The 24,859-nt window shown below is 37.4% G+C and overlaps 2 protein-coding genes across 6 annotated transcripts in view; both read left to right on the top strand.

The window, feature by feature from the left end:
* The window catches only part of mrps6 (mitochondrial ribosomal protein S6), a 109,454-nt gene that overhangs the window by 23,320 nt on the left and 61,275 nt on the right, over nt 1-24,859 (top strand). Inside the window, exon 1 of one of the 4 annotated variants that reach the window (XM_072259890.1) lies at nt 3,920-4,011. The exons of 2 other annotated variants lie outside the window; for them this stretch is intronic. In XM_072259890.1, the coding sequence (XP_072115991.1) occupies nt 3,967-4,011 (45 nt within the window). In that variant the 5' untranslated portion in view covers nt 3,920-3,966. Of the gene's footprint in view, nt 1-3,919; nt 4,012-5,173; nt 5,380-24,859 lie in introns of those variants that run through there. One more of the 4 variants, XM_072259891.1, reaches the window with a different exon arrangement.
* On the top strand, nt 2,693-19,352 carry LOC140198819 (sodium/myo-inositol cotransporter-like). 2 transcript variants are annotated; one of them, XM_072259887.1, is made up of 2 exons: nt 2,693-2,940; nt 13,620-19,352. In XM_072259887.1, the coding sequence occupies exon 2, from the start codon at nt 13,934-13,936 to the stop codon at nt 16,064-16,066; it is 2,133 nt and encodes a 710-aa protein (XP_072115988.1). In that variant the 5' UTR covers nt 2,693-2,940; nt 13,620-13,933; the 3' UTR covers nt 16,067-19,352. The 2 variants fall into 2 exon arrangements, with proteins under 2 accessions (XP_072115988.1, XP_072115987.1); XM_072259886.1 differs by lacking the exon at nt 2,693-2,940 and adding an exon at nt 3,925-4,011.

The raw sequence follows: 24,859 nt of genomic DNA, 5'->3' as shown, positions 1-24,859 counted from the left end.
TAGCTTAATGTGCAACGATACACATTGTATCAAAGGGACAGACAGGAAGGCAGAGGGGGCAGCGTTGCTCTGTTGGTAAAAAAATGAAATCAAATCATTAGAAAGAGGTGATATGGGGTCAGAAGGTGTTGAATTATTGTGGATAGTGCTAAGGAAGTGCAAGGCAGTAAAGACCCTGATGAGAGTTGTATACAGACCCCCAAACAGTAGTAAGGATGTTGCCTACAAATTACAACAGGAGATAGGAAATGCATGCCAAAAGGGCAATATTACAATAGTCATGGGGGACTTGAATATGCAGGTAGATTGGGAAATCAGGCTGGTGCTGGATTCCAAGAGGGAGAATTTCTAGAGTGCTGACAAGATGGCTTTTTAGAGTAGCTTGTGGTTGAGCCCACTAGAGGATCAGCTATTCTGGATTGGGTGTTGTGCAATGAACCAGAATTGATCAGAGAGCTTAAGGTAAAAGAATCCTTTGTGTGGGGTGGGGGTGGGGAGAGGTTCAAGTTATCATAATATGATCAAATTCACCTTGAAATTTGAGAAGGAGAAACTAAAGTCAGATGTATCAGTATTAGAGTGGAGTAAAGGGAATTACAGAGGCAAGAGAGAGGAGTCAGCTAGAATTGATTGGAAAAGGACACTGGCAGGGATGATGGCAGAGCAGCAATGGCTGGAATTTCTGGAAGCGATTTGGAAGGCACAGAATATATACAACCCAAAGAGGAAGAAGTATTCTAAAGGAAAGATGACACAACTGTGGCTAACAAGAGAAGTCAAAGCCAACATAAAAGCTAAAGAGAAGGCATAAAACAGAGCAAAGATTAGTGGGAAGTTAGAGGATTGGGAAGCTTTTAAAAACCAACAGAAGGGAATTAAAAAATAAGTCATTAAGAAGGTAAAGAAGGAATATGAAAGTAGGCTAGCCAGTAATATTGGGCTATGGGTAACCCTAGGTAATTTCTAAGGTAAGGACATGTTCAGCACAGTTTTGTGGGCCGAAGGGCCTGTATTGTGCTGTAGGTTTTCTATGTTTCTATTAGAGAATACCAAAAGATTCTTCAGATACATAAAGTGTAAAAGAGGGGCAAAAATGTGTAGCAGATGACTGGAAAATGATGCTGGAGAAGTAGTAATGGGGGGGGGGAGCAACAAAATAGTGGACAAACTGAATAAGTATTTTGCATCAGTCTTCACTCTGGAAGACACTAGTACCATGGTTGAAGTTCCAGCTGTCAGAGGGCATGAAGTGTGTGAAGTTACCATAACTAGAGTGAAGGTTCTTGGGAAACAAAGGTCTGAAGGTAGATAAGTAACCTGGACCAGATGGTGTACACCCCAGAGTTCTGAAAGAAGTGGCTGAAGAGATCATGGAGGCACAGTTACATCATGTGGGTTATGTGCTAACACTTAGCCAGTGAAAAAGGAGAAAGGTGATAAACCTTTAGTTTAACTGCTATACCACTTTTTGCCAGTGAGTGGGGATGAACCTCCACGTGCTGTAAAAAATACATGAGTTTGTTCAAAAGTACAAATGATTAAACTACAACTTTCATCTTATCTGAATTTATCTGATATATAAAGTCCTTTTAAAAAAAAAACTGTGGTTTTCAACAATAGGGAAGGCATCAAGGTATACTGTTTTGTGTCTGTTGATCACAGTGCTCGGCTTCTCCAGTGCCTGAATGACATTAGCCAGAAGTAGAATGTATACCGTTACCCTTTGTTCATTCGTCCATCATGTAACTATGAGAACCACTCTAGTCATCTGCGATCTGTAGGGGCTGCACCGGTCTGTGGGTACACAGATGGCTGGAGAGGTTCAAAGTTCTTTGGCAGTGTGGACAAGAGATGGCAGCCACATTGGGTTGTGGGGATCACCGGCTGGGGGTTTCCTGGCCACCCTATGTCTCTCTGCTGCAATTGTCCTTTCTGCCTCTTGTGTTACTGCACCCTTATAGAGGGAGAAGTGCCACTCAACCCAAACCTGTGTGATTTGTTCCCATGTGTCTGAGTTGAAGCTGAAGGCTATGAGTGAAGTTTTCAGCATGTCTCTATAGCGTTTCCTTTGGCCTCCACGGGAACACTTTCCTTTCTGTAGTTCTGCATAGAGCACTCTCTTAGGCAGCGGATGGTCTGGCATACGAGCTACATGGCCTGCCCAGTATAACTGGGACTTCATCAGGAGGGTGTAGATACTGGGCAGTCCGGCCTTGGTAAGTACCTCAGTGTCAGGGATTCTTTCTTTCTACTTTACGTTGAGGAGCTTTCTGAGACAGGCTGTATGGAAATAGTTCTGTTTTTTGGCGTGCCTTTGGTACACTGTCATGTTTCACAGGTGTAAAGCAGACTGGGAAGTACCATGGCCCTATACACCTTAAGCTTCGTCTGTAGACTTGTGTCTCTTCTATTCCAAACATTGGTATAAAGTGTGATGAAGGTTACACTTGCTTTGGTGATCCTGCTGTTTACTTCTCCATCAATGACGATGTTCTGGGACAGCGTGCTGCCAAGATACGTGAATCTGTTCACTGGGTTGAGCCTTTGACCATTGATTGTGATATTTGGCTGAACTTATGCTTTTCCTGGAAATGGCTGATGCATTACTTCATCAACAATTTCTTGAAAGTTTGTACGCACACCAAAAAGGTTGTCGACACAGCACTCCATATAATCTTTTGAACCAGCATTGAGAGGGCAGTTATCAGCAAAATGGAAATCTCTGATGATGTCTGTCATAACCTTTGTTTTTGCTTGGATCCACCTGAAGTTGAACGATTTCCTATCAGTGCAGAATCTGATGTTGATGCCTATGCCACCATCTCTGAAGGCATCAGTCAGCATGACAGAAAACACTGCCTTGTACTCCACTGCCAGGATGATGGTGGTAGACTGCCTCAGCAGATAAAATGGACAACACTTGACTGCTAGATATTCCAGGTGGGGTGAGCAGGATTTAGACAGCACCTCAATGAATTAATCATAAATGTACTCCCCCTCCTCTGCCTTTAAAAGATTGATATGTCCTGTCTTTGTGGTGAATGGTAAAACCCTCGGGCTGCAGTGTTGTGTCTGAAATGGCAGGGTTGAGCCACGTTTCTGTGAAGCACAGTACACAGCAATCCCTCTGGTACTGCAATCTTGTTCTGAGGTCTTCAATTTTATTTTCCTGAGACTGTACATTTGCCAGCAGGATAGTTAGGAGTGGGGCCTTAAGATATCTGCATTTCATTGTACCAGTAAACTAGCTCTGTTTTCTTAAAAGGGGAAGCGCACTTGTGTCCTGTGTCTGCTGTTCAGGGTACGCTGATTTTCAGGATCAATAATTTAAAAAAAAGTCTTAAAGTGATGGTGCTTATTGAAGTAGCCATGGCTGTGACCATGAATTTCAGCTAGACGTGAATATTTGATGATTCCTATTGGAGCTGCACGCAAAGAGTTGCCACTTATCGGCACCATCTGTCGTAGAGTAGGTTAAATGGACTTCTCCCCTTTCTTTCCAGTTCTGAAGAAGAGTCTCAGCGCAAAATGTCAGCTGTTTTACTCTTTTCCATAAATGCTACCTGGCCTGCTGAGTTCATCCAGCATTTTGTGTGTTGCTCTGGATCTCCAGCATCTGCAGATTTTCTCGTGCTTGTGCGGTTCTTTTCTGCTGTTTGCTCTAATGCCCCTTAGCCGCCGCATTAAAGATGAGGCAAGAAGTGGGATGCGCCTTTAAGCGCAAAACGCGAAAACGTTTTTGCTCTAACTTCTCATTTTATCTTCCCCAGTCCTTGGCCTGTTGAGTTCCCCTAGTATTTTGCGTATGTTGCCCGCGCCTTTAAGATAGCGCCGCGACTGCGCCTTTAAGAGCGCCGCGGCTGCGCACTGGGGCGTTGTCAGGGGGTACATCGTGTGTTGGAGGCGGCCGTCTGTACGTATAAAGGACTCGCGATAGAAGCGCTGTAGAGCCAGTAGCGCCACAGCATGCCCAGATACGAACTCGCATTGATTCTGAAAGCCATGCAGCGGGTGAGTGTTCATACCCACACAAAACAAAAAAAAACAGGACAAAACAAAACAAGAAAGCAAAGCGAAAAAAAAACAGTCGCCATCTTCCCGCTGCCGGTTTATCCAACGAAAGTGCCAGCCGACTGAGTAACGGGAGAGTGTTACCCGACCTGCTGCTGTTGCTGTTTCTACCTTTTAAAAATGAATGGAGGGTTTATTTTTTTGGGTTGTTTTCGGTGTCAGGATGGTGCGTTGTGTGTGTTGCTGTTTTTGCCAGTAGAGTCGGTTGGCCATTGAAGCCACAGGCCGCATAATTGGCGCCGCCAGGGACGAGCGGCTGCTGCTGCTGCTATGTTGTTGCTGCTGCTGTTCTGTGGAGACTGTGGACAGAGGGATTAGCTGAAGAAACCGCACCACAGAGGCTTAATACTACCCGCAGACTCTACCCCTTCTCCCCCCCCCCACCCTCCCCTTTTATCCCAACTCAGTCCCTCCCCGTTCTTGGGACTAAAGCCTCGGCTGTCTCGTTTTTAAATCAAATGTTTGGAGATGAAGCTGCTCCTCTCAACCCCTTCCTTTCTAAAGAGAAAACTAAGCTTATTTCGGACCATTGTTTCTCTCGTGCGATCTCGTCCCATCTTGAAATTTGTGTATTATTTAAAATGAGGTATTAAATGTTTTGAGTTAGAATATATGTTGCAGATGTGCCTTTTTCACATTGTAAGCTTGTGATTTGAACATTGTTTAATGAATTTTAATGGAGAAGTTAAATTCTTTTCTCATGCGTTCAACTGGTGGTGCAAATGCAAAATTATTTTTTGAACCTTGCCTAGTATACAGGGTGCCCAAAGTATCTAAGTAATAAACGTGTTTGCTACTTGGTATAAAATGATTTGTCAGCTTCAGAATCGTGCCTTGCTAGCTCTATCGTCGAAAAATTTTGCTACTTATTCAGCGAAGTTTTGTTTCGATTTGCGGTTAAACTTTTACCTTAAGAACAGGCGTCCCTCGATCAGTGACGCATGGCGACTGCAGTGTATGCTATCATCATGGTGCCCTCCTGTAAATCAAGAGGGACCACCTCCCCATCCTGGAATAACATCACCAGGAAGGGCCAGAGCAGCAGGTGTGTGGAGACTCCAGAAGCTGTAAATACTCCCGATCATCTTGTACTCCATTCTGGGTTTGAAATAAATAACCATTCCTCCTTTGGTTTAAAAAAGAGCTGAATTCTTTTGCCAGCACTGTGTGACTCTTTCATCACATAGTTTGCACTGATTCAAAAAAAAAGCAGTTCATTAACTTCTCACAAACAATCTCTGCTCAGCAATAAATGCTAGTCTTTAAAGCAACTGCCACATCTTCTGAATGAATTCATTTGGACAGAAGGTAAGTTATCTAGTGATGACATACGGTGGAACCCTGTTATATGGAAATCTTCATGATTTCAGTAGTTTACACAGCACTCAATAAAATAAATAGGATTCAATAGGCTCAGAACAGTTTCTGAATTCACTTACAGGAAGAGTTTAAAATTCAGCTCCAATATTTGGATGTCTGTTGGAATAATGTTTTCAGATCTTCTGAAGTGTGCTTCAAGTTGACATGTTTGATAGTAAGATTATAGCTAAACAAAAACAAATTTCTAAATTTCAGTATGCAGCAGTAACTAAAATTGTTTTTGTAACCTGAATGAAATTGCCTTTGTAACTTGAATTGTTAATTTTAATATTACACAGTTTAAATATTAAACAAAAATTGATCACAAAGCTTTGTAACAGAAGTACTATTCCTGTAATTGTATATTTACCTGGAAATTCAGTTGGGGCAAAGACATTTTTCTACTTGCACAGGATACCACTATGCTGATAGAGAATAGAAAATCCTAGCCAAAACCTTTCATTATTACATTTCTAACTTTTAAAAGATTCATTTAAGGTGATAATTTCAGAAGATGTATCATGTTTTAACAAAATGCTAGACTGATGTATCAATAGGAATCTCCTGTTCGTTATGTCAATTCTTGGGGCAGGTAAGTACAAGATTGAAAAATTTGCAATTTTCTGTGTACTGTTTGGATCTTCATTATGGGTGCAAGAAGATATTTCAGTTCAATTAAGATGCAAATGGCAAGGGAAGATGTTTCATATTCTATATTTTTACTGGAAAAGGAGGTAAATTTTTCAAAGTACATTTTGTTAAATGACTAGTTGAAAAGTTTTTTTTAATGGATGTTCCCATTTACTGTTGATATTCCATTCTTAGCTAAGACACTTTAGCTGGAGAGACCTAATCCTTTGGATCAAAAACTGATATTCTTAAATTTCTGTTGGAGGCTAATTTGCAGCCATATTCTTTGATTCTGTTGCTTCACCAAAATCTCTTTTGACCTTAAACTGCAATTTTCCTCGGATCAATATCTTTTGAGAGTTCTAGAGTTGTGCTGTCCATTTACAGGAACGCTTGGAGCAATATTTAAGTATGTAGAGGAATCAGTTCCTCATTTTGCTGCTGAGTGGCCCAACAAGTTTTAAGGCTGCCTTTTGTTAATGATTTTCTTTACCAGAGAAATTAGCTTCTCTCTACTAAACCTGAGTTATTTTAACACACTTAAACTTATGAGCTGCAGGTGGGGGTCTGACCAACTGAGCTACAATTTCATCCTCTGTTACAGAAACACCTGTCAATTGGGAGGAGGGAGCAACATAATGCCATAATTTTTTGATTACTTGACTGACTACCAGCTTTTTATGATTTATGGACTTGTATATCTTTGATCCCCTGCACTTCCAGTTTCCATTTAAAAAAAAAATATATTGATTATCTTTTTGGGTCCAAAACAGATCGCCTTTTGCATGTGTTGAATCCATTTCTCTAAAGTTTCATCACTTTATAGGTTGTCAGTTTTTTCATAACTTTCTGCTCACATTTCCATAAATCTTTCTCGTATGGCATGAGTTGGAGACAAAGGAATCTAACTCTTCCTCCTTCATATGAATTATTGACAAATATGATGGAAAAACCCAGTTCTTTGAGGAGATGCCACACATCATATTCTTCCCGATACAATGTATCCTCCATTTTTAGAAGGAGATTGCTTATTAAACAAAAAAGGTAAATGTACAGATTGAATTAGGTCTGGGAGCCAAGGCCAAGTTAACATTGGGGTATGGAGAGTGTGTGACTGATGGTCAATCATGAACAAGTCAGAGGATCACATTTCTTTCCCACGTAAGACTCTATAATTTAGCAGTGGTATAAGATAATGAAGTAATTCTAGAGATCAGGTAGGTCAGAAATTTTTACTCCCATTTTTCCTGCTTTGAAGAACTTTGCCTGGCCCAAAATAGTGGTTATAAACACATTGACATAATTGATAAGTTCCAGCTTTCAGATAGCTGTTTCAGTAAGAATTATAACCACATTTAAGGTTCAACTAGAACAATAGTAGTATTTGTTTTCAGTAGTCATGAGAACAGAAAAGTACAAAACATTATCAGAATTGGAAATAAAATAGAGGGTTGTTATTAAGCTAAACTCTATTACTTTGGATTTTATTTCCATTATCGCTTTAAAATATGCAGCCTGTAAATTCTTGTGTATAAGGGTCTTCTCAGAAATAGTGTTTGTACAAATGTGGTGTAAATATATGTCATGGCTGACAGTAAGGAAATTGAATCCTTCTGGTTGTTATCTGGCTTTTTCCCAGCAGTTTTTCTTGTAGCTACCTTTTATCTCTATATATGCTAGCTCCACCATAGCCTGTCCAAAAGTGACTCAGGCTGTGAAATTAAATCAGTGGAGTGATACATTTTGACAAAAAATTGTTAATGAAAATTTAATTGAAGTAAAATTCCATTAAACTGTATTTTAATATTTTAATTTGTATAATCCATTGGTAAATATGTAAGGCAAGATTTTTATTTCCCATTAAATGTTGATTTGGCATTTGCTCATGAATTGGCTTCTACACATAGTACAGTATTGGCTTCTATCAAGTATGAGAAGAAAATTGGTACTGAATTGCCTGGTTTAAAACTTCAAAATGCTTTATCAATTTGATGTACTGGGGAAAAACATTTTTAGAAAGGAACAAAATATTCATGAAGCTGAACATGCTAACTTGGTCACTGTTTATTGTATAATAGCTAATATTCTCTCTACAGTGTGTATGCTAGTGTGGTACTGCAGGTAGGTGGGCTGTATATACAATAACTATATGTAGCCCAACCCTATTACCTAGATGTTGTATAATAGAATTGCATTCATTTATGAAAGATCAGTTGCCAAGCAGGATGGAACAAAATGGATTCCAAGTTATTTTTTAAAAAATATTTAACTTTTTTTTCAGTAAGCTTGTTAATTTAACATAGTCTTGATCATTTGTAATTGAGAAACCAAGCTGGAGGAAGAACATTTGTACAACAGGAGCTACCAATGTAGGAACAGATTTCCAGGTAAATTAATTCTTAAATTATGTCAACTAAGATTTTATAAATGAGGTCATAAGAAGGTACAGTGGGTGGGATTAGAGTTTTACAGTTTTTCAATAAAATGAGAATTTAAGGAAAATACAGTCAATTGATGCAAAATTCCAATCAATGAGTGAAAATTCTCATATCTAGACTCAGTTTGAAAAGTTGAGAAGGATTCAGTCACTGAACTGGACAAATTAGCAGCTGTTACATTGTTTTTCTATATTGTCCAGCCATGTGAGAAAATATTCTCTTGTATAGAAGTAGCATTTGCAGTATCAGAATAAGAGGTTTGTTTGTCCAAATGCCACTTTTCTGTGAGTCGTACAACATACAATAATGTTGTAAAAGTTCCAGTGGTTGAAGCAAAATAAAGGAACAAGAATAGAAAATAATTGATTTGTATTAAATTCTATTGAAGAATTGGATGGGGGACATTATCTTGTAAGATTCAGCAATCTGCCAATATTCTGCTTAATGAATTTAGGGTATGATAATAAATGAGATTGGGATACTTGTTTTGCAGAACCCTATATCCAACCAAAAAAGGATGAGATAAACTACTAACTGCAATAAGTGGTAGACAGCACAGTTGAGGTAGGAGAACGTGCATCTCCAAGTATTCAAAGTAGAGCAGCAGAGATGTCTAATGTGGCAAATTTGATGATAAAAGCAATTTACTTTACAAGATACCTTGCTTAATAACATGGCTGTAGATTAAGTTCTTGGGAAATGCGGTACTGGGAGTAAAGGATATTGAAAATGACAGTAAGGTTTTACGTCCATCTGTAAACAAATTATATCAACCATGCTTATACTTAGCCAACCTTTTATGGGCATCTATATTGCAACTCAAGAGGACTTGGACTTGTGTAAAACACATAGTTGCTTTTTAAGTATAAGCATATTGCAAAGGTACCATTTCTTTGAACTATACTATGTCAGGTAAAATTAAATATACAGTGGATTTCAGTTAATTGGGACATATCAGGACCAGTTCATCTTGGCACAAATAAGCGTCTGCCCCAATTAGCTGAAGTTTCATGGATCTATTTTAAAATGTATTTTAAGTAAAAGCCAAACTACCATTTAACTGAGTAACAAATTATGTATTTTTGAATAAAATCAAGAACAATTTGGAAGACTACCAAAACTACTACAGTATTATAAAACTATTAGTTCTTGATTGTTACCAACAGAAAATTTAATCCAGTGTCTGCCACTGTATTCTTTTGATTCACAGTAAATGAACAAAATCAGTGCAGACACCCAGTACAGACAGTGGACTGCCTTCAAACAATGTATTCAGTGAATGCATCCTTCAAATTTTCATTTTCACTGTAACATTCAAGATGATTGCTCATACTTTCAAATTCTTTGTAGATCCTAACTTGTTGAAGCAGTGAAATCGTTTCATTTTCACTCCTGGCCATTTCTGCCATCTCTAAGCCTTAATCCTTGAAATCGCAATGAGCAGAACAGTTCTGAATTGTCCTCCTGCTTATTTCTAGCTGACTATTAGTGACAAAAGTCACTGATTTTTGAACACAAACACACACAAGTGATGATATTTAAAACCAGTTTGCTTGAAGCACAGTATAGTGTGTAATGGCCACACAAGTGCACGTGTCTGAAGCTAGTTAGAAACTGTTGGCCAACAGTTTCCTGTCCCAATTAAGTGACAGTGTCCCAAATCAATGAAGAATATCCTGGTTATTTTCTCGATTAGTTTTTGTTCCTTAAGGGTTGTCCCAAATAAGTGGCTGCCTTGATTAACAAATGGCCTAATTAGCTGGACTCCAGAATATTTTCTGAATTAAAAGAAATTTTTAAAAAAATCAATTTCGATCAATTTAGTGGAAAGTCGTATATAAAATGTGAAATAAGGAAAGAGGGTGGGGATGAAGGAAATGTATTTGTTCAATAAAGTGCTAATTAAATTTGAAGGAATGAAACCAGTGTTTATAAAGGTAATTTTTAGAGCTTGTTTCCAGTAATTAATCATATTAAATTCAGATACATTGGAATGGGTGAACTTAACTGTTATTCGGGCATATTTATTGGTAAATGCCACATCTTTTGGCCTGCGAGTGTTTCAGCCAAATTGGATGGCAGCTTTCTAATTTGCATATTATATATGAATGGATGCTGAAACTTGTCCAGTTTACTCAATATTACTGAATTCTTATGGCTTCACTGCTCCAGATTATTAAATTTAGGCCAACATGTTTGCAAGAAAACATTTCAAATGTGGCAAGTTCCACTTAAGTTTTTAAACTGAATTTGGAATGGAGGATCAAATAAATTTCCCAGTATTCAGCACTGATTTTAAATATTTTTTTTAAAACACCAGATACATTCAGCAAAATGTTGGTGACCTGTTGGAACTTGTTAAAATTGTTCATTTCCTTTTGTGAAATAGTCATATCATGAACAGTTACAGTAGCATAGTGGTTGGTGTGACGCTATTACAGCTTGGGGTTTTCCAGAGTTTGGAGTTCAATTCTGATGCTGTTCTGTAAGGACTTGCTGTATGTCCTCCCTCTGGCATGTGTGAGCTTTCCCTGGGTGCTCAGGTTTCCTCCCACAGTCCAAAGACTTGCTGGGTTGGTTAATTGGTTATTGTAAATTGTCCCGTGATTAGGTTATGGTTAATCGGGGTCGTGGGGTTGCTAGGGAGACATGACTCAGGGCCGGAAGGGCCTACTCCGTGCTGTATTACCAAATAAATACATAACAAATTAGCAAGTCTTATGGTCATTGAAATGATTCTCAATCTTTCATGAAGCATAATGGTGAACTGAATATATATTTAGCAGTTAAGTATTGATTTTGCTGCAGCCACAACTGTTTTGAAGAACTTTCACAACAGTATTATAAGAAATGACTCTCAATGCAGTTTAGACTATAAGTCATTCTGTCATGGTTGATGGTGATTCACGTTAAGAATATTTTTATCTAGTGATGAGGGAGAAGTTCTAACATTGTATAATTTATAACTTATATGTGGTATTGTTCTGTAGCTATAAGGGTATGACTGGTAGCTTTGTAGAAAACTGTAGAATGGAGCCATGACATGTACACTACATTTGATGGTAGCAATGGATCATTTAGCCTCTTGAATGCAATTACTCCAGCACTTGTGTTAAAGGTGCATTGCTGTCAATGGTACTTACAGTGCAGCTGTAAGTTTAGGATACCCGCACCCATTCATGTGCCTTACGTGAACCTCAGAAGTGCAAATCTTTTGGAAAACCCGTGGTTTCTCCTTTCTGCATACGTGAGTAGATATATCTTCTAACCATTTACTAGTAACATTCTGCTATGGTAAAGTTTTATACAAATGCACTTTATGATTTAAGGTTTCTTTTTGTATCATTTGGGAGTTGCCATTACATAACACTAGCACAAAACTTTCTCAAGCTGCCTGTCTAAATTCAGTTTGAAAGATGCTTAAATGTATATAGTCCTTTCCTATTTATAATTTTTTGCAACATTTTATGTAGTTGATACTTGAAACAGTGGAGGTGTGACTGAGCTGTACAGACTGGAAGGTTCCAGATTTGATCACTGTTAGCAGATCTGAACTACAAGTTAGGTTGATGCAGTACACTTGGCCTCCATGTCATTTCATGTTGCGAGGAGGAAAGGCAATCAAATGGTGCCTGATTGCTGTCCAGTAATCCAAACTTGAATTAATACTCTTGTTGAAAGAGATCACTGTTCATGTGATACTGGGAATTGAAAGGCCTTTTATGATTTGGTTGTAATTAAATTCACATTTTATATCATCAATTTCTTGTTGAGTTTGTATACTTTCTAAATTGGGATCATTGAATAACAATCAGGAACAGAACATTTTGGTTCATTATTTTCCAATCCAACCCAGCACTGCACATTCCTTCCATCCCCATCTCTTTCCTGTACCAATGCCCCAACATGCCCCAACACACCCCAACAACTCCACCTTTTACTCCAAATCAACTCAAAGCATCGAGGTGAATTGTAGCACCCTATTTTGGCCAATTTCTGAAGCCAGAGATTGAATATGGCGTATCCCACCATTCATTATATATTTCCAATGTGCAACAAGATTCCATCCTTTTTGCCTCTACAAGGCCATGTTGTTGTATTTGCCTTGTTAAAAATGAGTGTAAACCTGAATATTGCGCTCTACTTCTAATGCAGGAATGACATCACTGATTTGTTTTTCAAATGTACTTCTGTTACCAGTAAAACACTTAAAATATTATTTTTATATTTCCACTGCTTTGGGAGAAAAGCTCCACAGTAAATATCAATATCAACAACAACATGGTCTTTTTAGTTGGGTAATACAAATAGCTCTCAATTCCAAAATATGGTTATTAGGTGCAACTTTCTAAGGACTTTGTCAGAAATCTTGTAATTTGTTTTCTTTGTGTGTGTTTATAAGATTTGGTGTATGGTGGTGGTTCATTCCTCCACTGTAACCAATAAAACAAGTATTAAGATATTTCCAAAGTCACGTGATCTGAATTTAGTTTGCACATTTTAATACGTTGAGCATAAAAACCAACTATTTTCTTTGCCTTGAATTTGGGTTGTCTGGTATTTTTTGCCAGGCGTGTTAATGCCCAATTTTTCATCAAATCTAACTCGGTAAGTTCTTTTACATTTGGTGGCAGAAATGTCATCACCAATCATGCTCAAGGAAATACCTATAAGAATTGCACATAATATATTTTGTCTTGTGGCCTAATAACCCATGCATATGGTATTTAGGGTGCATGGAATTGGTGCCACTTAGTTTGTTTTATGTAAAATGAAAGAGTAATTATCCTTGAAGTCTAACATCCATAAGGTTATTTGGTTTTTTATCAGATCCAGCCCATTTCATGCCACTTGAGGGTGTTTGCCCCACATTCCTTATTCACATGAGAATGGATTGTGGTTATGAGAAAGTCTATGATCAGTAGTACTACTGATTGTAGGCTTTCAGTCCTGCAATAAGTATTTTAAAATGGAAATCAAATTTTCTGCATTCTTGTTTTCATATGTCATTAGTCATTGAGAAAATTAGCATCATGTATTCTGTTTTTTTTTCCGGAAATGAACCTAATAAGTGCAATTCTAATATCATTTTTTTTGTCTTTTGTCTTTGCTGTCTTGCAGGAGTGTAACTCTAGGCCTTACTAGACCTCTCAGCAACAGCTAAGAATTTCAACACCAACAAATTAAGCTGTGCCAGTCTTGTGGAATGCTGCTTAAAAGAGCATGAGAAATAGTCAAAAGTGAAGTTAACAAGATAAATAAATAGCATCCCAGTACCTGTACAACTGGAATCCTGCAGGTTCAATCAAGGCAGCAAACCAAAGGACAAACATTTTACCACTCCTTTTTTTTTGTATTTCATTAGTGACCATAACGTACCTGACCGTTGTCTGGCATTCTATTCTGTATACAATTGAATCCAAACCATTATAAAAATGTTTGGCTTTATGGAAACAGCTGACTTGGCTGTTGTAGGACTTTATTTTGTTGTCGTATTGTGCATTGGTTTTTTTGCGATGTGGAAATCCAACAGAAGTACTGTGAGTGGGTACTTTCTTGCAGGACGCTCCATGACCTGGGTGGCAATGGGTGCTTCATTGTTTGTGAGCAATATTGGCAGTGAGCACTTTATTGGTTTAGCAGGATCTGGAGCTGCCAGTGGATTTGCAGTGGGAGCTTGGGAGTTCAACGCAGTGTTACTTTTACAAGTATTAGGTTGGGTCTTCATCCCAGTCTATTTTAGATCTGGTGTGTATACTATGCCACAGTATCTTTCCAAACGTTATGGTGGTAGCAGACTAAAGATGTATTTTGCTTTGTTGTTTTTAATATTGTATGTTTTCACCAAGCTATCCGTGGACTTGTATGCTGGTGCACTCTTCATCCGTGTGTCACTGGGCTGGGACCTGTATCTCTCTATCATCATTTTGATTGGGTTGACAGCAGTGTTAACTGTCACAGGAGGACTTGTGGCTGTCATCTACACAGATGCCCTGCAGGCCGTTCTTATGATTGGTGGAGCTTTAACATTGATGGTTGTCGGTATGGTCAAAGTAGGAGGCCTGGATGAACTGAGACGAAGATACATGCTTGCCTCTCCAAATGTTTCTGCAATTGTTACTACTTTCAATCTAAGTTCGACTAACACTTGCCATATCCACCCTAAAGAGGATTCTCTAAAGATGCTACGTGAACCAACTGATGAGGATGTTCCTTGGCCTGGTTTCCTGTTGGGTCAAACACCTGCCTCTGCTTGGTATTGGTGTGCTGATCAAGTCATTGTGCAGCGTGTCTTGGCAGCAAAGAACATCGCTCATGCCAAAGGAGCCACTCTGATGGCTGGTTTTCTGAAACTCTTGCCCATGTTTATCATAGTCATTCCAGGGATGATTTCCAGAATTCTCTTTACTGATGAAATCGTTTGCATTAATCCGGAGCACTGCATGCAAGTATGTGGCAGCAGTGCAGGTTGCTCAAACATTGCATACCCACGCCTAGTGTTGGGAATCTTACCTGCAGGCCTTCGTGGTTTAATGATGGCAGTCATGATAGCAGCTTTAATGAGTGATTTGGATTCCATATTCAATAGTGCCAGCACAATTTTCACCCTTGATGTCTACAAGCACATTCGAAAGGCTGCCAGTTCTCGAGAACTTATGGTGGTGGGTCGTCTATTTGTTATCTTCATGGTCGGCACGAGCATTGCCTGGGTTCCTATAATTGTAGAGATGCAAGGAGGACAAATGTATCTCTATATCCAAGAGGTAGCAGATTATCTGATCCCACCCGTGGCAGCTGTGTTCCTACTTGGTATTTTGTGGAAGCGCTGCAATGAACAAGGGGCTTTCTATGGAGGATTGGTTGGATCAATTCTGGGAATAATTCGCTTGATTCTTGCCTTTGTCTATCAAGAACCAGACTGTGATCAGCCTGACACCAGACCAAATTTTATTAGAAATATTCATTACATGTATGTGGCAATGGCTCTGTTTTGGACCACCACCATTACAGCAGTCACAGTGAGTCTGCTGACACCTGCTCTTCCAAGAGAATATACTCGAAACACCACAATCTGGGCATTAAAAGACTTGAACAACGTAAAAAGGGCCCAGCCAGAAGAATCAGCTAAACTAGCAAGTCGAACTGTGTCTGAAAGCAATGGTAGTACCATATGTGTGGATAAATCTGACTGTAATCGCAAAGATACCGATGGGATTGAATTAGTTCTTTTAATGTCTGGAAGTGATGAATCCAAGTCTTTGTGCTCCCCATCCAGCATTGAAGGACTGACACCAAGTGATGGATATTTAAATAGTCAAACAACTGTGGCCCACCAGACCAATGAAGAACCTCAACTGGAAAGAAGCAAATGGTGGAAATTTTTTGACTGCATTTGTGGATTAAAAAATTATGACGTGACAAGTCCAGTAGCAAAAAATATCATAGAAGAGGAACATATTTGCTTAGAAATGTTACAGGAGAGCCCAAGGATTAAGTTACTGTTAAATATTGGACTTTTAGTTGTATTATCTTCTGGAATAAGTATGTTCATTTATTTCTCTTTGTAAAATCAATCTAAAGGTTTAAGTGAATGCAGTTTCATTTTAAAGATTTCTGCATTCCTTTTGTTGGCCTGGATAGATAATTTTTTGCTTGCTTTTAAATCATTAGGGGTGGTAATGGAAGTAAGTTATAAAATGAAATTGTATGTGCTCAGTCTAAATTTGGTTGAAATAGGTCTGAGGCAGTCAAATTATTCCTGTTCCTTTTTGTATTAAGTTGGGAAATTAGTGTTTCATCTTCTAACCTGCTATTTAGCAACTCTTACAGGAAATGGGGTTTTAAGAGAGAACTAGTGGAGAATTCATTTGTGGCTTTGGTTACATTTAACAAATACCTTTTATGATAGTTGCTGTCAAGGATCACAGTGACATCTTACTAGGTACCAGAAATGGAGAGATCCATTGTGTGAAACAGTGAGTCATTATCTTTTGGAGGAAAATTGTGGTTGGGACCTTGAAATTAAGTCTGCGGCCAATTTAACTTGGGATTTGTAGAGCATCATCTGACTTTTGTGGATAGATAATTTAATACCCTTTAAAATATTTATTTCAAATTTAATACAAATAAGATATGACAGGATTTACTTTAAATCAATTGCTATTTAATAATTATTTTATGCCCTAAAACAACAATGTATGGAAATTCCAATAAAGTCCATTTTATCAGCATAGTTAAAAGTAGCCCCGAAAATAAAAGCAATTTTAGTGGCCTGTAAAATACTTACTAAGTTTAATTATAGTTTAATGACATGTAGAGTTCTTAAATTCATTACATTTCCCCCTTCTCCATTTTTCCTCTTCCCTCACCATTTCACATATATACTTAGGCACCCATCTTGTAATGGATTTCTGCCGCAGAGCCTGTAAGTCTGCTGCAGAAATATGTTCAGCTTTGACTTTTTCCATATTTCCTTCCCCGCTCCACATGAAGCTGTTGTACTGTGCAGAACGCCTTCCACGACAGGAGTAAGTGAATTTTATAGGACACCATTCAGCCTGTTGATCTTCCTTATTTGAGGTATGGAGGTTGATGTTTAAAGATTTGTTTAATAGTTTAGTTGCATAACAGATGCTGCACTCCAAGGGATTTATTTCACAACTTTAAAGGTAACACCCTTATGCAAATACATTTCGTGTAGGCCAACAAAAGGATCAGTGTCTCTTTGTATAGCTATCATTGTATACTGTAACTTTTATTATGGATGATCTAGGTTTTAAAAAGTGTCCTTTTGTTAAAAAAAATCTTTTTTAACCTAATCAAAAGGTATTGATGCTTTAATATTGAAAGTGTTAACTGCTTTAACTGGACTCAGTTATAATTTTATATGTTTGTGACAAGTAAATTCTCATCTTTGCTAAGATGCAGGAGCTAGGTTGTGATAACTAGGAAACATATTCTTTGGTTGGGTAACATCCGCACTTGTGACCTCCCAATCTTATTTGTGATGATTAAGTCTATAGAGCAGGAGTGATTGGAGTTTGGAGTTAGAAGAATATGTGAGGGGGATAATCTATTAGTCTCAGAAGTATGGGATCTATATATTGGAGTTTCGTTTCTTTTCCTTGTATCCTAATACCTTTTGTAGATATCTCTCCATTTGTCATTACTGTCAATTAGTTTCTTTTTAAACACTTTTATATTTTGAAATATTAATGTATTTTATTAAAACATAAGCTAAAGTACAGACCACAGATGCTGAATCTTTTAACTGAGCTTATAAGTTAGTTAACTTAGTTTTCTCGATTCAAATGAGTTAGATTTCAGCCAAAGAAAATGAATATCAAGAGTAAGTTATAATTTATATATTGTATTAAAAATGTGTGATTTCATTTTTTAATATGGGAAAGAAGAAAAAGATTTAACAATTTAAATTGCTGTGCAAGTACTATTTGTCTTTATGGGAGAGTATATAAATAGGATGTGCATTAATGAGCACTTGCAAAATAGCATTCTCACTATTCAAGGTATTTATCCTATCACCAGCAGATGACAGCTCATATATATGTTATATATATTTATTATGTAATATGTATAATGTATATATGTACCATTGTGTCCTGTCCAGACTGACATTCCTAATTTTATGCAAGGCAGTATATTTGCTTGTGTAACTACATAACCAGCAGATCACCTTTGCAAAGTACAAATAATCATTTGTCCAAGTGCCTGAAAAGGTGTTGACCACTTACAGCAATTCAAATACATAAATAAAAAAAAAAGTTGAAAATACACACCAGGAGAATTTGTACCTTGATTTAAAATTAAGACTTCGACTTTTAAAATTGAATCTTTATGCTCAGTGTAAATTCAAGAATTTGTTATTAGATCAATAATCATGTTTTTTTAACTTGACATTTGTAATAAAAGCTTTATTTTAAAGTGTATTGATCATAATGTTTTAAATACTTAAGTTGTTAGCAGCACTTGGCATTGTTTGGGCATTATTGGTAACTCTATTGTTACTTGTCATAGTAACTCCCATGAGTATAAATGAACTATATGAGCTCAAAGATGACTTGTAGAATGCTACTTGAACTTGATTGAGTTACTGAGGCTTGTATCTCTAGTTCCACAAAGATAATTAAAAAATATAACTATAGGTATAATAAAGGATAAAAGTTGGACTTCTGACCAAATTACCCAACATGAATGAATGTTAATTAATTGATTCACCTGAGTTTTAATATTAACATTCTGTGATTAAAATAATGTAATAATGTTAGGTTCACTGAAAATTGGTAATTTAGTCTGTCTTTGGCTGCATTTCTTGTTTGGTTTGCTCTATTTTCTCATTTTTGAATTCTAAATATGATCTTCATAAATTATAAATGTAGTGTACTAGCATTCCTCAAATAATCAGTACCATATACGAGTCTTCATTTTGTTCACCACAGAATATTTAAAACACTCATTGACTAATAGGTAATTGTGAAGAGTCATTACAATTCCGCTTGCTCCTTGCAGTTTTCTCCTCTGTTATTCCCAAGGCCACACTTAAATGAACCACTGGGTTACTAAAATTATCTTTTTAGACCTCTTTGCCATGACTTGGCCTCAGACAGTGGTTTCAGATGCCCTGTTCCCAGATTGTCCTGAAGACCCTGGGATGCCACCTAACTGATGTCAACAGGCCTTTGATCAAAGGCAGTTAAAAAAATTTAACTGGATTTAATCTGTTTAAAAAATAAACTGCCAGTGATATTAATTAAACGTGTTAAAATGGCACCTTAACCCTTACGTACTATTCGGGTCAAATTTGACCAGTTTTGACGTTTGACAGCAGTAAAAACACCCTAAGTGCCATTTTTTTTTAAGCAGAATTTTTTCCATTTTTGCGCATTTTGGGTCACTTTAGGAAAACTCATCAAATTTCAGCTTACGTTTAGGGTGTTTTTACTGTCAAACGTCAAAACAGGTCAAATGGCTGACATAATTTTGAGTTTTATCCCCATGTTTTGTGTCATGTCGCAGTACTTTATATTCAGAGTTTAGCTTCGGAACTAGGGCCAAAAATGTTGTCTTCCTGGATCTGGTTTTCAACTTCTGCATTCAATCTGCAGGCACAGAAGTCAGCAATCATTGACCTGTGAAAGGCCACCTTGCTAAAAGTTCTCTATGGAACTGCTGTCAAATTGCAAATGGATGCCTGGCCATTGAATGTTGTCATGGTTGTAATTGCATTTCAGCATCTTTTATCTGGTGACAAAGACTAACTGCAAATTTGTGTTGATACTTTGATTCAAGGAGAACCCACAGGGAGCACAAAATTAAAAAAAATGTAAATTGGGTGAAATGATTGAAACATAACAAATAAGTATATTCTTGAAATAGATCAGTAGTTTTCAGGAAATTGAATTGAGCAAAACAGTTTTTAAAAAAAAACATTTAAGAAACTTGCAGTAGCAAAACTTGTATAAAACTTACACTACCTTTTGCTCCTTATGACTGATTGCATTTCCTTATATTGACGGTCCCTGAGTATACTTGCCATTTGTTTGGCCATTGTCACAGAGAAGATACTCCTCATGCTGGAGGTCTGTGGTCTTTGAGTGGGTGGAACACTGAAGAGGGTCTATGCAACTTGAATCTTAAGTTCATGCTTTTAAGTAACCGAATATATAGAATGGCTTTTGTTTTCCTTTTGAAATTGGGATTATTCGACATGTTCTCACCAGATGACAGCAGGATTCCATTCCTGTGAACTAGAAAACCATAGAAACCATAGAAAAACTACAGCACAGAAACAGGCCCTTTGGCCCTTCCTGGCTGTGCCGAACCATTTTCTGCCTAGTCCCACTGACCTGCACATGGACCATATCCCTCCATACACCTCCCATCCATGTATCTGTCCAATTTATTCTTAAATGTTGAAAAAGAACCCACATTTACCACCTCGTCTGGCAGCTCATTCCACACTTCCTCCACTCTCTGTGTGAAGAAGCTTCCCCCTAATGTTCCATTTAAACTTTTTCCCCCTTCACCCTTAACCCATGTCCTCTGTTTTTTTTTCTCCCCTTGCCTCAGTGAAAAAAGCCTGCTTGCATTCACTCTATCTATACCCATCATAATTTTATATACCTCTATCAAATCTCCCCTCATTCTTCTACACTCCAGGGAATAAAGTCCTAACCTATTCAACCTTTCTCTGTTACTGAGTTTCTCAACTGTTGTTAATCTGACCATTTCACAACTCTGAAATGCAGCATGGATCAAGTTCCCAGGTGGCAAAAGATACCTGCAGCTCGATGGTAGTGGCAGATCTATTCTGTTGGTCTCCTGAACTCCCAAAGTAGTTTTCAACTGTGACACCAAGAATACAGCAGATATCCTGGCTCAGTGTAGGAAGAGAATTACCCAAACCCACCCAATTTAAACTTGAAGCCTGACCTTTTTAAAAGAATATAGTGTGAGAAAAGAAAAGATGGAACATTTGAACATTTTGGTAACCCAGATTTAATAATGAGTCTTTAATAATAACCAACTTATTTTCACATCTTGCTAAAAACATCTCAAAGAAACGGCTTCTGAGATTTAAATTTGGTAGTGTTATGTATGACCATTATAGTATTCAACATTTTGCTGACTAGAAAGATATTGACTTGGTAATACTCTCTCTCCCTGGAAGTAGTTAACAAATTTATTCACTTCACTTTTGCACTGACACAAACTTTAGATATATAATCTATTTCGAATGTGTTAAACAAGCCATCTTTAAAGCTTGACTTTGAAGGTAATTTATGATATTAAACCTGCACTTAACAAATAGAAACCATACTCCTAAATAAGGCTTTCTATTTTGAATCTTGAAGTGATATGAAGTATTTGAAACATTGGAGTGAGTTTTCCCAACTTACTATCAATCCTCGTTTCCCCATTATTTTAGGTAGAAGATTAATGTCACTTTATTTGCAGTTTTCATATACTGTAAATTAAACTAGTACACGTTTAACATATTTTGGGAACACTTTTGTTTCCTGTTTGTGTGTGTGTGTATGTATATATGTAACTATGAACCAAGTCTTTGTGCTCCCAAATAGGCTCTTAAGCCAGTTTGAGGTTATTATAGTTGTTAGAGATCTTCATCTGAGCATTAATGTCTATATGAGTAACATGTTGGCACGCATTGTAAGAAAGAACTTGTTGCTATTTCCCATCAAGGTTAAAGTATGGTAGATCAGAGCCAAGAAATCATCTGTTAATACTGTACACACTTCAGTGAATTTGCCAGGAAGTATTTGGGTGGGCATTGATGCTTTTGCTAGAAGTTGCATTTATGGAAATAGGATTTGTTTGAGTATATTGCAAAGTTTTGTATCGGGGAAGACAGTTAGTGTCCATCTCAATTTATGCTGAATGATATGTTAATGTCCCATGAATTGTAAGATTTTATTAAGTGAAGATTTTGTAAAGAAAGTCTATGAAGGAATCTCAGTTAAGATCATATTCTGAAAATGTGGGCGAGGGATCTAAGTGTAGGTTGAAGTGAGGAGAGTTAGCAGTTTGAATGGACTGATGCTTAAAGATAAATTTTTGTTCAGCTATTTTAATAGTGTATCCTCACATGATCTTTTCACATATTTTGGAGGGAGAGAGAAAATAGTGGACCATCAATATATCTTTTTAAGTTCTTTTTGTATGGGATTTATCAAGGCATCAGCAGGTGGTGGGAGTATTTTCTACTAGAGGAGACAGAACAGACAATTTAAAAAAAAACAGTTGGATGAAGTGATGTCATTTTATTCTGGAATATGGAAGAAAATTATTTAACTTTGGTTAATCATTTTGTATATCTATTAGTACCTATGATTGTTATGTAACTCTTATATAAATCAACCAGCGTACTCAATAATAAAATTGTATACTTTTTTACCTGTAATTGCAATGCAACTTGTGTACTCAAATCTATTTACTTAAAATATTCAATAAAAGATGAGAATATTTTACTTGTGCATTGATGTTCGTCATTCTGTTATTTGCAGTCATACTTTTAATAAGTAATAGAAAAATTAGTTTTTAAATATTAAGATTGAGAAGATGAATTGTTAGGAAACTAACATTAGGAGTATAGATACTTTAAAGCTATGGAATCATGCATTTAAACGTAGTGGCTCTTTATGGATACATCAAAAACATTATTTGTTTTAGTGTATTATTCCCAGATTAGAATGTTTACAAATTTCATTACATGACATTTGGAAGACAAAATAGCATGCTGTTTGCTGTGAATATTAAAAACTGCCTGGAAATGTGTTTGTCACTCTCCATACTTCTCCATTATGCATTTGTCACTTACAGGCTGTTCCCAGCTTATGATAGTTCTGTTTTTTAAAGAACTTTTCATAACCTAAACTGTGTTGGAACTGAACAAAAAGTGTTTTGGAGAGAGTCAGAGAGAGCTGTGACAAAAGAGCCAGCAGGCATGGGAAGAGCAGCCTCACTGAGTGATCCTGCTCAGTGCTCCCAGCTCTACACAGCTTGACCCAGTTCCCTATTGTTGGCCTTGGAGTTGGGTGGGGGTGATTAAGGAGAGAAGGCACACTAAACTTCCCCCTTTCCACTAAGAAGTAGATGGCTGCAGCCCCACAGCAGTTGCCCAAACATCCCTCTGATCTCCCAAGTACATATTCACAGGCTGTCAATAAATCAGGTGTGTACTTGTAGATTTTCAGATTCGTGCAAATATAGAGGTACGTTAGAAATTCCATCACTTACTATGTTTAAAATGTTAATAAATTACTGTTCTCTCTAGAATTGCCCTAATAAACCAATGTACTGTTTGCAGAACATTAGAGTTCAGATTTTATCAGTACATAGCAGGCGTAAAGTTTGAGCCAACAGTCCCATTGCTAATTATCAGAATTGGATATATTTTCCCATCCACAAATCTTTGACCATTGTGAGGTTCTAGAAAACTTTGCATCATTAGCATCTTGCATCACCAACTGCTTTATTCTTCTGAAACTATCAGAAGTATTACAACCATCTAAGTATGTGGTCATTTTATATTGCAGCTTCATTTTAATATCTCCAGAAAATTTCTATTATTGACATTGCTAAAATGTAGTCAAAAGTCACCAACATGTAGTATCATTAAAAGTTCAGACAGGACATCATTGATTACACTACTGCCGTTTAACACCCACTATTGCTTATCTGGTCCAGTTGTTTTTTCGTGCTTTTTCTTATTAACAATCTATATGCAACTAAAGCATTACCCTCCATGATGACTTCTATTGTGTTTGATTCTATTTAGTGGAGTATTTAACATGCTACCCCATGACTACATTAGCTACAGATAAGTGTCTGGGTTCATGTGTGCTGACAATACCAAGCTCTGCTTTGGCTCTCAACCCATCTGTTGTCAAAAGTGCTTATCCAAGTTTGAATATTGGGTAAACTCCATCCTTGCACTTGCACACCAGAATGATTGAAGCCAATGTCTTACTATAGTCTCTGGTTGAGCTGTCTGAGTTTTAGTGTGCTATCCAAACTTTTCAACACTGTATTCTTGCTGTTAAATGCTGCCTGCTTCATAACAAGTGGTGATTGTGATTGGGTAACTGAATTAGATTAGTTATTCAGAGACCTGGGGTATTTTAATTCAGTTAATTAAAATCACTGATCATGAGACCATGGACAGCTTAAAACGCCAACCTCGTCAGGAATTGCCCTCTTGAAGGGAAATCTGCATTTGGGTGCGGTGGTCTAAAAGTGACTCATCTTTATTGGTACTCTGACCAGTGCTATCATAAGCATTATCAGAATTGTTTTAATATTACTGTCATATATGATGTGAAATTTGTCAGCAGCAGTACGGTGCAAATACATAGAATTACCATAAGTTTTTAAAAAATAGTTTTTAACAAATAAAAATGACGTAGTGTACATGAACTGTTTAGAAATCTGATGGTAGAGGAGAAGCTTCGCTGTATCACTGTGTGGGGGTCTTCAGGCTCCTGCAGCTCCTCCCTGATGGGAGTGATGATATGAGGGTATGCCTTAGATAGGAAAGGTACTTAATGATAAATGTTATTTTCTTGAGGCAGTGCTTTTTGAAGATGGCCTCAATGGTGGGGAAGGTTGTGCCTGAAATGGAGCTGGCTAGGCCTACAATCCACTGCAGCCTCTTCTGATTCTGTGCCTTGGAGCTTCTATTCCAGGGTGATGCTGCCAGTCAGAATGCTGTCCAATATACAGCTACAGAAATTAACAAGTGTCTTTGGTGGAAAAACCAAATATCTTCAAATTCTTAATGAAATAGAACTGCTGACATGCCTCCTCCTCATCGCTGCCTTGCT

The sequence above is a fragment of the Mobula birostris genome, chromosome 6 (genome assembly GCF_030028105.1).
Source record: "Mobula birostris isolate sMobBir1 chromosome 6, sMobBir1.hap1, whole genome shotgun sequence".
Classification (NCBI taxonomy): Eukaryota; Metazoa; Chordata; class Chondrichthyes; order Myliobatiformes; family Myliobatidae; genus Mobula; species Mobula birostris.
Note: the sequence above shows the minus strand (reverse complement) of the source record. Positions and strands in the feature narration are given on the sequence as shown.

What these genes read in the sequence shown, in the direction of transcription:
- LOC140198819 (XM_072259887.1), top strand. Translation starts at nt 13,934, where the DNA reads ATGTTTGGCTTTATGGAAACAGCTGACTTGGCTGTTGTAGGACTTTAT.